The sequence below is a fragment of the Varanus komodoensis genome, unplaced genomic scaffold (assembly GCF_004798865.1).
Source record: "Varanus komodoensis strain SLA01 unplaced genomic scaffold, ASM479886v1 scaffold142, whole genome shotgun sequence".
NCBI lineage: Eukaryota > Metazoa > Chordata > Lepidosauria > Squamata > Varanidae > Varanus > Varanus komodoensis.
In genome coordinates, this window is record NW_025335415.1 from 260,115 (window position 1) to 272,253 (window position 12,139).

The 12,139-nt window shown below is 38.2% G+C and overlaps 1 protein-coding gene across 1 annotated transcript; it reads right to left on the reverse strand.

The window, feature by feature from the left end:
• Positions 1 to 2,891: 2,891 nt before the first annotated feature.
• Positions 2,892 to 3,815, reverse strand: LOC123020186 (olfactory receptor 14A16-like). Its single transcript, XM_044423616.1, has one exon. It carries the CDS (start codon positions 3,813 to 3,815, stop codon positions 2,892 to 2,894), a length of 924 nt encoding a protein of 307 aa, XP_044279551.1.
• Positions 3,816 to 12,139: the final 8,324 nt, after the last annotated feature.

Sequence of the window (12,139 nt, forward strand, 5' to 3'; positions counted from 1 at the left end):
GGATGTAGTCACACGTGAAAGCAAACAGCCTTCTTGGTGCCACCTAGAAGTACAGCCAAATCTTTGCTCTGCATCAAATGCATATTGGTATCAGCTTATCATGTGCCCTGATAAAAGCATGTCCAGCAATACAGTGAAGAGATGAGTTCTCTTAAGTTAAAAAATATATGAAGCAGCATTAAAAAATATATGAAGCAGCATGATCCTGATTGTCAGCATCAGAATGTGTGACTTACCACCGCTCCTACATCCCTGTGTTATGCCTGAGAAGAAATGCATCTCCTGCCTTCCTGATCCATCAGCCATTCTTATATGCACTTTCAGCCACCTGGAACATCTGCATCACTTCTCATTCTAGTTTCATTGTAAATTGTGTTACAATTTACAATGTGCAGTAAACATTATGTTTACTGTAGTTATTTTTTAAACCTAATATTGGGAGCTGTTTCTGACCAGAAATCAACACCAACTTACTTTGATAGCTAAGAATTTACTTAAGAATGAGAAATTAAAGCAAGTTCATATATTCAGGTTTTACAAGAAATTAAATGAGGTAACAACAGAGAGCAGGGAACTAGCTGTTTTGAACACAAATGCATGAATGCCGTTTTATTTGTTTCTCATTTCAGTAGACAGCATTCACCCTCAATGATCTGTTTCACATAGTAATGAAACATGCTAGTGATAATTAAAATTATGTGCAAATTAATAACTTACTACTTTAATATTCCTTTGAACTCCTCATATACTTCCTTCCTCAGTAGTTTTAGCTCATAGTATCTCTGTCCAGCTGCAGGTGACAATTTATACCAGGTCTCCTAGTAGATTTCATTCCTGTCATGTGCCAATGAGACCTTGGTCTAACCCTATGAGAGATGTAACTCAGGAGTCTAGCATGACCCAACAGAGTAGACAATAGAGGAAATTAGTGAATGTTCAGCTTGATATTTCTGAGAAATACTTGGCTACAGCACAATCAACAGCACATGAAAATTACAGTGTACTCCAAACATCCAAGCGCCACCATGACACTATCTGATTCATAGATACTGCTCAGAAATGGGTGGTTGAACCTTTCAATTCTTAGAAAAATGTGTTTTGTTTTTTTTATTTTGTCTCCCTCACTTGGGTCCCCTATGACAATTTCCATAATGTTCTAAAGCAGGGGTCCTCAAACTGTTTCAATAGGGGGCCAGTTGAAAGGCAGCCCACATGCGTCGTCGGGTGCATGCAAGGTGGCATTGGGCGCACGGCGGCTCCCTTGCTGAGAGATCTCCCAATGAGTCCAAAACCATCTCCAAGCGAGCAAGCCACTGCCTCCAGTCCATGCTGCAAGGCAGCAGCAAGCGCACATGTGTGGGAGAAGCAGGCCGGATGAATGGGCATGGCAGGTCAGATCCGTCCTGCGGGCCGTAGTTTGAGGACTCATGTTCTAAAGGGTCACCCAACTCTTTGGAGTTTTTGAGGACTTTGGGTCAGGTGTGGGGAAGGAAAATTCCCAAAATTATCTCCTTTCACATTCTCTTTCCACTCCTGGAAGGCACTGATTGAAATCACTCAGGGATGGGTGGGGAGTTTTAGTTTGCTTGTTTTAAAGGGTTTTCCTTAATGTTCAAAGTTCTTCATAATCCAGTCAAAAAGATCTTGAGGTTGAGATATAAATAATTGCAATAGGGGAGAAACCAGCACTTTCAGATCCATCTATTCTTGCTCATATGTTGTTGTCTTTGCTCTTAAAAGTCTGGGTTTGAATCCCAATCTACTCAGCTATGTTAATGTTCAGCCAAGATTGCCACCTCTTCTTGTTTGGCTACAGTCCGCTTGTTTGTTTTTTGATTGGACCATTATCTTTAAAGAAATATGGAAAGGTGCTGGCAACAGCTGTATATACTGGTTAGTGCAGTGAGCTGAGAATTTCATTTTGTTTCATTTTAAATAAAATTTTACCAACATTTGAAAACTTCTTCATATTAGGGAAAGAAATAACCTTGCATGTAAGTATTACACTTGGTCCAAAATCTATTCAGTAACTTTAAGATCATATAACAGATTTCCTGGTAGAACAAATCTCTATAGCCCCTGACTTATATGATGGAAAATGATGTGGGATTGTTTGATCAATGCTTGGATTCAGACAGCACAGTTGCAGTAGAAGTACATGCTCATATAATTAGAATATATCTTAATATGGCAAAAAGTGAATATATTCATATAATTATGCAAAGAAGATGGCAGTATGTTATTTATTGACAAACTTGAAAATAAATGTATAGATACTATGTAGTATGATTGGTTACTGTACTTTGGTCACTATATGGTTTCACTCCCACTACCTTTTTCCATCAATCCATAGCTCCCTTTCACATCACTTACTATTCTTCTCTTTCTCCAAGTACCCTAAAATATCCATTTTCTCTCATTTGAAAAATGAAATTATACTTCCTTACAAATGTTTCAGACAATGTATACCAGTTATATTGACTAGATTCCTTTTTCTGTCTTCCAATTTTCCAGAGTCACTACTTCCTCTTTTAATTTATCTTTTTAGATTGTTTTTGTTGTTGAGTTGTTGTTAGGCTTGCTGGCATAGAAGAAGCAGGGAAACAGGACAGCCTTGGGCAATAGTGAGTTCATCAAGCTTAACAGTTTATGTATTTCTTTATTTGTGGCATCCTCTAGGCAGCTAACAGATAATGTTAGCAAGAATAACCCCAATAATGTGAAATAACATCACATACTGTAACTATGAATACAATGGCATTTAACTCCAACCACCATTGGAGTTCAGGATGTGGCCCCATTGGTCTGGACAGAAGACCTCTCATCTCTTTCAATAAATTTTTATTCCAAACAACCACATGTATACTACATTACATAGAATACATTGCCATTTAATGCTTGGAGTATAATTTGCATCCAAAATATTTGAACAATGCAGTTCTAATCTCCTGATTTCTCATACTGTAGATAAGTGGGTTCATCATGGGTGGCAGCATAGAATACAGGGCTGAAATCATCATAATGAGATCTTTTGGGACCCCTCTAGTTGGACACAAGTAGGCCAGACCACCAGTGCAGATAAACAAGGAGACAACAATAAGGTGGGGCATGCAGGTAGACCAGGCCTTCTTCCTGCCCTGAACTGAGGGGATTCGCAGGACATTTGTGAAGATCTGTACATAAGAAAAAATTATGAAGATAAAGCAAAGAAAAGCTATACATGAGCCAAATAAAATGACTCTACTTTCTATCATATAATTACCATTGCAGGAGAGTTTGAGCAGCTGAGGTATTTCACAGAAAAACTGGTTAATGACATTGGAGCAGAAAGGCATTGAAAAGGTGGCTCCAGTGTGCAACATGGCACAGAAAATACCAGAGACCCATGCAACACCTGCCATTTGCATGCAGGCTCCCATGTTCATCACTGCCCCATAACGCAGGGGATTGCATATGGCGATGTATCGGTCATATGCCATGAATGTGAGGAGGAACAGGTCAGTTATTGTGAAAAACATGAGAAAAAAGACTTGGGAGACACATTCTGAATAGGAAATAATTCTGGTGTTCATGAGGGAATTGCTCATGGCTTTGGGGATACTGGCTGAAATGTTACCAATGTCGGCCACGGATAAATTGATCAAAAATAAGTACATAGGTGTGTGAAGTTGCTGGTTGAGGGTCACAAGGATAATTATGAGAAGATTCCCCATTATGGTTGTCCAATATATCAGAAGGAACAGTGAAAAGTGTAAAACTTGCAGCTCCCGTATATCAGAGAATCCCAGGAGAAGGAAAACGGTCTGATTGAACATTTTTTCATCTGGAAGAAGAAGAAGAGAGAGACTGTGTAGAGAGACTGTGTAGTCATACAGACATGACTCTGGCTTTGTTTTGAATGTATAACAAGTACTGCTGGAGATGAAAAGGGTATGTGATCAATCTCAGGTTCTCCACAATGACCGTTTAAATGTCTTTCAGGACCTCTCAACTAGGCATATGGTAGAACCTCTTTCCTGAAATCCCCCCAATGTTACTTGAAACATTTGAAGTTCCTTTTTACTGAATGAAACTATTGTCCCATGTCTTCAAAAATTCATAGAATAGTAGAGTTGGAAGGGGCCAGAGAGTCATCAGTTCAATCTTCTCCTGCTCAGTGCAGGGCTCCAAGTTATACCATCCTTCTCAAATGGCTGTCCAGTTTCATCTTGAATGTCTCTAATGTGAGAGGGCCCACAACCTCCCTAAGTCATTGCTTCCATTGTTGCACTGCTCTAACAGTCAGAAATGTATCCTGATATCTACCCAGAACTGAGCTTTCTGTAACTTGAGTCCATTGTTCTGTGTCCTGTACTCTGGGATGATTAAGAAGAGATCCTGGTCTTCCTCTTTGTGACAGCCATTCAAGCACTTTTAGAATGCTATCTCAGTCTTCTCTTATCTAGGCTAAACATGGCCAGATCTTTCAATCTATCCTCATGGGGCTTTGTTTCCAGTCCCTGGATCATCCTTGTTGTCCTCCTCTGATGCCCTTCCAGCTTGTCTGCATCTTTCTTAAACTGTGGTGCCCAGAAATGGATACAATACTCAAAATGAGGCCTAACCAGTGCTGAGTAAAGAGGAACCAATACTACTAAATGTGGTTATTATTGCTTGCACTAACTGAGGATTGGTCTCCAGGGTTTCAGAGAGGGCTATTTCCTAATGCTAAATTGATTGTCATCCAGTAATGGTTGCAGTGTGAAATAAGGGCCAATATATGTGAAAGGCACATGACAATGGATCTTTGATGTTGCCTCAAAACCACACACACACACACAAAGCTCATTCATGTATTCAGTGACCAGTACTAAAATTGTGGGAAATCTAGCCATCAACAGTTATGTGTGAATCAACCCATGGACACTTATTCCAAAGAAACACATGGAAGAACACACAAGCCTTTCTGTATTTGAGCACTACTGGTAGGACAGACTATTGGAAGGTTACCCAATATCACCTAGGTACAAAATGTTGATGGATTTTGAACTGTCTAATGAAAAGGAGTAGAGTATGAATAGAAAAGGAAGGTATGTCTTAAGGAGAAAATGAAGTGTGAGAGCTGACATAGTGTTAACTTGGCAAGGTAAGATTTCTTGCTTCATATCATCAACCACATAACAAACCACATCGTTTGCTTTAATGCACAATCGCCTTTAATATCTGACAATTCAATAGCATGTGGCATGCCCAGGTACGATATGAAAATGCCATAAAGTAAGGTGACAGGACACTGAGAACTTTACTATTTCTCAGAGCAGAACAGTAGTTCTTTCTTGCACATGAGCCAAGACATATCTATAGGAAATGAGTTCATGACAACAAAAATCCAAAGATGGCATCTTTACAGAACTGGGAATGTGGGAAGGGCTCCATAAAACATGTCACAGAGTTCACACAAGCCAGAAGATGCAAAACACCAAATGGTTTGTTAGCTGCATTAACTTTAGTAGTCTACATACTGATCTGCAATGCTTTTGATAAGAATGATTCATGGATTGGTGGGGACCTTGCAAAGTATCAAGACCATCTCTTTGACCAAAGCAGAATATCCAGAGCTAGCCCATCCTCAATGGGTGTCAACACAAGCTCAGCTTGAAGACTTTCGGAAAGGGCTAACCCACTTCCGAATTAGTAATTCGTTCTGTTGCTCAACTGCTCTTATTCCAAATGTTCTACCAATTTTAATCTGATGTCTAGCCTACTCTCCTGTAATTTAAATCAATTTAATCTAGTCTTGCTTCTGTGGACAGCTGTGATCTTTGCCCTCTTCTACATGACAGAGTCCCTGAAATATTTTTAGAGTGCTATCATATTCCCCTGCAGTCTTCCCTTCCCTGGGCTAAGCATACACAGTTTCTCTAACCTTCTTCACAACCCTTGGTTTTCATACCTCTGATATGTTTAGTTATCTTTTTGGGCAACTTTCTAATTTGTCTGAATCCTGATTAAAGTGTGGAAATCAGAGCAAACTGATGTGTGGATGTACTTACTACCAAGGTGAGGACCGGAAACTTCTATGCCCATTGATCACATGGGATGAGCTGCCCCAAGCATAACCTCAGCTCTTTACTTTTCATTCCATTTACATAGTTGAAAATATTGCAAAGAAAACCCCGTCAAAGTTATCAGCTCCCAAACAAGTAAGCCTCTAAGGTCCATGACACTATCAGGCCCCAAGCTACTCCCGGTCTCTTCCTGTCAATCAGCCCTGAGAGGATGCTTGAGGTAATCATACTTTCAACATATTCTGTTTCTTCAAAGTACTCACCACTGTCTCCCTCCATCCACTGAACCAGCATGGATCCTATCCATTGTGACCTACTCACATCCTGAAGCTACAGTACAGAGCAAACAAACCTAAACCCAAAAAATCATGCGGCCAAATTAGAATGAGTGCAACCCATCTTGCATTGCACCAAAACCAGGTGAGTGTGTAGAGTGCCACCTTATATAAGAACCACAGCAGTGTCTGGGGCATGGCTGCATTAAATGGATGAAGTCATCTTTTCCCCTGGCTGGCCAATTTGCCAAAGGGGAAGCAGCCAACCAGCCACCTGGCTGATACTCCATTCCTCCAATGATTTGTGCCATCAAATACACACCTCAGCATGAGTTGGTTAATGAGTACCAAACCTTCAAATTAGCACTGGGATTTATGAGGGGAAAAGTTAAATCAGACATATGATAGTGCATTAAAAACAAAGAATTGTACATTTTAAAAACCCAAACATATTTATGCAAAAGATAGATGAAACTTCTAACCCAACACTAGTTTTGAAACTGTGTGTTACTACCTCCATGGCTAAGAATGAACTGGCAGTTGCTTTAATCAGGGAAGGCTTGATTTCCCCTTCAAATTTGAAGATATCTAGTTAGATAGATGGAGGTGAGATCCAGACAGATAAAAATGGATGCATGTCACATGTTTATAACAAAGAAAGTTACTACCTGAGAAGTGATGAACTTCTCTTAGGACAATGAGTTAAAACAATAGAACAGTGATAACTCCATTCATGTATTACTAAAAGGAGTTTGCCAAACGTGCAAAGAGGTGCTAATTCCCCACTCCCTTCTCACAATCCTGCCACCCATCTTTCAAGGAGGGTGATCTAATGAAGTGAAAAGCTTCCTATACCAATGGAGACTCTTCCTACAATTGTTTTTTTCCAGGTTTTAAGGTATTGTGAATCAGCAAAGGAAGGGAGGAGGAGAATCTTCTGAAACCTGTTTTCCTTTAAAAACATGGCACCCATAATTTACTCTTCTTTTTGATGAGAGGCAATTTAAATAGGGAAACAAAAAGGGAAAATATGCTGTTTAGCAGCAGCAGAAATAGGTACCTTTATTGGCATAATAATACAAATCTACATAAGACTCACGGAGAACCCCCAACACAGCATAGTTAAGGGCACTAGACCAATCCTTAACAATCTCCCACAGAAAGGCTGTTCTTCTCTCCAGTATGTCTGCCCACTCTGTGGATAGGACAAATTGGACCTTTTCCTGGTCTGACTGAGCTCTCATATTGATCAGAATCAAGATACTTGGTGTACAACTCCTTGAAAAGTGAGCTGCCCGAAAGCATGTGTGATATTGCTTCCACACCTCACTTAAATTGGCTGTGCCTTTAAGTATATGGCACCCCCTTGAATCTACCCAACATTAGGGCAGATGGCATGGCATTGCATCCTGACCCAGAATGCACCCTGCACTCTTGTGGCCCTTTAAGAATGGCAAAAAATGTGTCCATTTGCCCTATCTTGAATTAAATATGTGGGCACATGGGGGAACATGTTTTTTTGGCAGCACTCAACAACTCCTGGCATTCTTTATCTAAGATTCTCCTTTTAATTGCTTGGAAAGCTTGCTTTTGACTTAATTGATATATCCCCAATTTCTTGACTAGTGAAGAGATCCCTATTGGAAGTACAAAATCTGAAACAAGATAATGTGTTAAGCTGGTACAATCTGGTTCATAACATATGTGTAGTCAAAACCTAATGGAGTTTAGTCAGACTATTGTCTCCAGCCAGGATTTTCAGCAGGAATGAGAACTGTATCTGTTCAATTGAACAATCGAATGCATTTAGCCAAACAGGGACACCATATAATATTTGTGGTTATTTTTGCTCTGAAAACTTGAAGTGTAGCTGGCGCATAGCTATTCCTTATGTTGAAACAGAACCTTATAATGGACTGAGCTGAAAGCCAAGTCACATTGAGTAGAGCTTTCAAACAACAAAAAGATTGAAATATTATGTTGTGATTAAAGGTAACAGTAGCAAGATATACACTGATCCTTAAAGCATAAATTCCCAATTTTTAAAGGTAAGTATTGATCAGAGATTAAATTATACAGATAAAATATCAGAAATATATGAAATATCAGAGAAGGATATGGAAGCTTTTGTTTCTCACATTAATATTACTTCTTCAAATATTTTGCAAAGGCAATATTGATGCCTGTGTGCATCAAACAAATTATGAAAGCAATAACTAATATGCAAATTGGGAAATCAACTTGGTTGGAAGGATTTCCAACTGAATGGTATAAAACATTTCCTAGCTTGTTAGTTCCTGACCTTCATTATCTGTATAATTTAATCTCTGAGCTCACTTTGATCAATACTTACCAGTGTTTATAATACCACAATTCCTAAGCCTGACAGAAATCATACTTGTTGTGCTAAATACCCACATATTTTATGAAAAGATGTTGACGGGAACTTATGAAAACTTCACTTGTACCTGATAGACTACAGCAAGTTATTACAACATTAGTCCAGCCAGAATTGGTGAAGAATGAAATGAAGTGGCCTATTTTGCCTAATCAATGCAGTGCTTCATTGACATATATTTAAGAATGGGTATTGAATCTGGATAATTAAGCACCCTCCCCCCAGATCTTTCAAGTATATTTATTGGATATCACAATTTCTTTTTAGTATTTTATGTATATCACGCAATTGTTGAAATTGTAATACAATGACCGCTTCTCTTACTCACACATTTTGGCAATGATCAATGGCTGTTTTCTTGGGGTTAAGGTAATAATTTAGATATTTTTTAAAAAATGGAAAACTGTGTAATATGCATGAATATGCATGTTCTTAACTGTCTACCTAACTCTTGAAACTATATGCAAGGTCAATAGAAATGGGTTTTCAGTACACTTTTGACAGCTAAAAGACGAATACTGCAACATTGGAAGAATAAATGGCCACCTGCAGTAAAACAATGAACTGAACATTTGTTCAAGCTTTTGATTTTTGAATGGGTAGTTTTGAACATAATTTATGAATACAGAAGTACATGAATATCTAGGCTGCCTTTACTAAAATATATGCATAATTATCTGTAGCAATTGTAGTGTATTTTGCTGCACCCAAATATGTATGGATAAATAAAATACATGTACAACATCGATCAAATTTCATGAATCACTCACATTTCATGTAAATTCTAATACTTTATTTCAGTTTAGGTTTTGGTTTTGAAACTCACAATAAAAGTAAATAAACCAAGATAAGGTTGCAATGCTAAGCATTCTTATTTGAAATTTAGCTCCAGCTAAGATGGTAATATTTATTTCAGAGAAATTTCATATGGAGCCATTAAGATGCAACATGCTGTTATTTCTCTTTCAGAAACTGCACGTGCACAATTAAAAATGTACTTTGCCCCATCTGTGTCCTCTCCCAAGCATTTTTTCCCCTTTCTTTCTTGGTCATCATTTTCTTTCTTTTCTAATGAGAACATGTGGGCTAGATGGTTTATTTATTGCATCTTTTAAATTCAGATGACAAATAGTTGACTAATAAATATCAGAAAATAATTTCCTTTGAAATTGAAATTATTATTTTACTGTGTGCCCTTACTGTGTAGGAGTTTGTACTTGTTATAATATGTTTGAGTGTAGCTTGCTTTTCCCTTTTCACAAAAATTATCCTCATCAATTTTTTTTAATAACAGTGAACAATCATGAGTGTCTAAAAGAGGTTTTAATTAATCTCCTAGGGAGAAAAATAATGTCATTCAATGTTAATACTGGGAGTTTTTCCAGATAAGTAGAGTTCATTTAACTTTAACCTGAATTAAAGTTCTGTCTGCTGATTATTCTAATGTGAAAAGTTAATCATAACCTCAATGGCAATTTTTAAATAGATGTTTTCATCCATCTTGCCTCTGAAGAGAATTCAGAAAGAAAATAAAGGAAATTGATTCACATTCTTGAGATGATTGTGTTTTCCAATCAATATAATGAAGTGTAGTAATTACCAACACAGGTTTTCAGGTCTTTGAGGGCAAAATTAAGTTTAATTGTTGCTTTGGGGATAGTCTTGCACTTTTGTACTAATTTAGCTGAGAATACTTAAGTATGAAATAATGACAAAAAGGCTACTTTTTTTTCTTAGAAGGAATTTAATGCTTAAAATAGAGATAAACATTTACTGAAATATTTGAAATGTCAGCTTCAGCCTCTTTGTGTTACCCATCTTCTGTTGATTCTAATGATTTTGCCACAGTCTTATATTCTGCAATTCACATTCTACTCCAACTTATATTTTACCAGATATTTAAACACACTTAGTGATATTAGTTGTTTCAAGGTGACATTTGATAGTCATACAATTCTTTGCAGGTATCTGGAGCATATTAGCCAATGTCATGAAATGATTAGAAAGGTTGTTTTCTTATTGGTGTGGCTTATAGAACATCCCAATGTGACATGGCTTGTGTGGGGAGGGGGTTAAGAAACCTTCCATGGCCTATTGGTTGTCCAAATACCAACAGTAAAATTATTTATTTATTTATTTATTTATTAAAACATTTTCATGCCGCCCCATTCACCGAAGCCTGGGTCAAGTAAAATAAATCAGATAAACTTGTGGCAATACTGGCAGAAAGACCTTCCACTCTTGCCAAGGGGCTAACTGCTGATGGTCTTTCCCTACCACCCAAATGTGCCAAAACTCACATCTGGATTTAGCCATAAATTGGGATTATCATTATTATTATTAATTTCCTCTCCATACAGCCCAACAGCCAAAGTGGTTTATAAGAAGGAATAAAACTAAACAATAAAATACAATACAAATTACATAAAACAGCAATGTTTAGAGTTAAAACTTATTTAAAATAGCTTTAAAATACATTAAAATACAATTAAAAGACCCAGCAAGAATTACCAGGGTAATCCCCTCAGGCTCCCAGAAGACCAAGGAGATCTTTAAAGGCCTTTACATAGAGGGCTGTCTTAACCTGGTGCTGAAAAAATGGCATTTTTGGTGTCAGGTGGGTCACCACAGGGAAGTTGTTCCAAAGATGGAGGGCCACCTCAGAAAAGCCCTTCCCCCTAGCTGCCATCCTCTAAGACTCTCTAGGGGATAACACTCAGTGAGGGAACCTGGAAGCTGAGCATAGTGTCCAGATTGGTCAGGGATGGGAGAGGCACTTCAACTGGTATTGTGGTCCCAAGCCATGTGGGGTTTTATACATCAAAACCAGCACCTTGAATTGGGCCTGGGAGCATACAGGCGGTCAATGCAGGTGGGCCAAAGCTCATCTTATATGTTTGGACCTATGCGACCCAGTTATTAATCTGCTTGCTGCATTTTCCAACACTTGCAGCTTCTGAACTGACTTCAAGGGCAGCCCCACACAGAGTGTGTTGCAATAAACTAATGTAGAGATAAGCTTTGAAGTGAGAATCATAGAACACAATGAACTTGATTGTTAAAGATTTCCAAATCCTTGCTCCTTGTGCATGCAGCCATATAACTTAACTCAGATCCTGGATATTCAGAAAAAGAAGAGAAATTAAGATCATGACGATGACTTCATTTATTTGTGAAAACAAGAAAGTAGAAGCTTGCGATATAAGCATGAGTAGTTGTAGTCTACAGCACTACAATTTAATTTATACCAGTGTAATTGATGCCAATGGTCCATATAATTGATACCAACAAGTAGCAATGTACTATGGCATATTTGAAAGTGTTTGCTGGAGTTTATTCATCAAGGCAAGGCAAGGCAAGGCAAGGCAAGGCAAGGCAAGGCAAGGCAAGGCAAGGCAAGGCAAGGCAAGGCAAGGCAA

Excerpts from the sequence above, each read along its gene's own strand:
- LOC123020186 (XM_044423616.1), bottom strand. The coding sequence starts at position 3,815 with ATGTTCAATCAGACCGTTTTCCTTCTCCTGGGATTCTCTGATATACGG.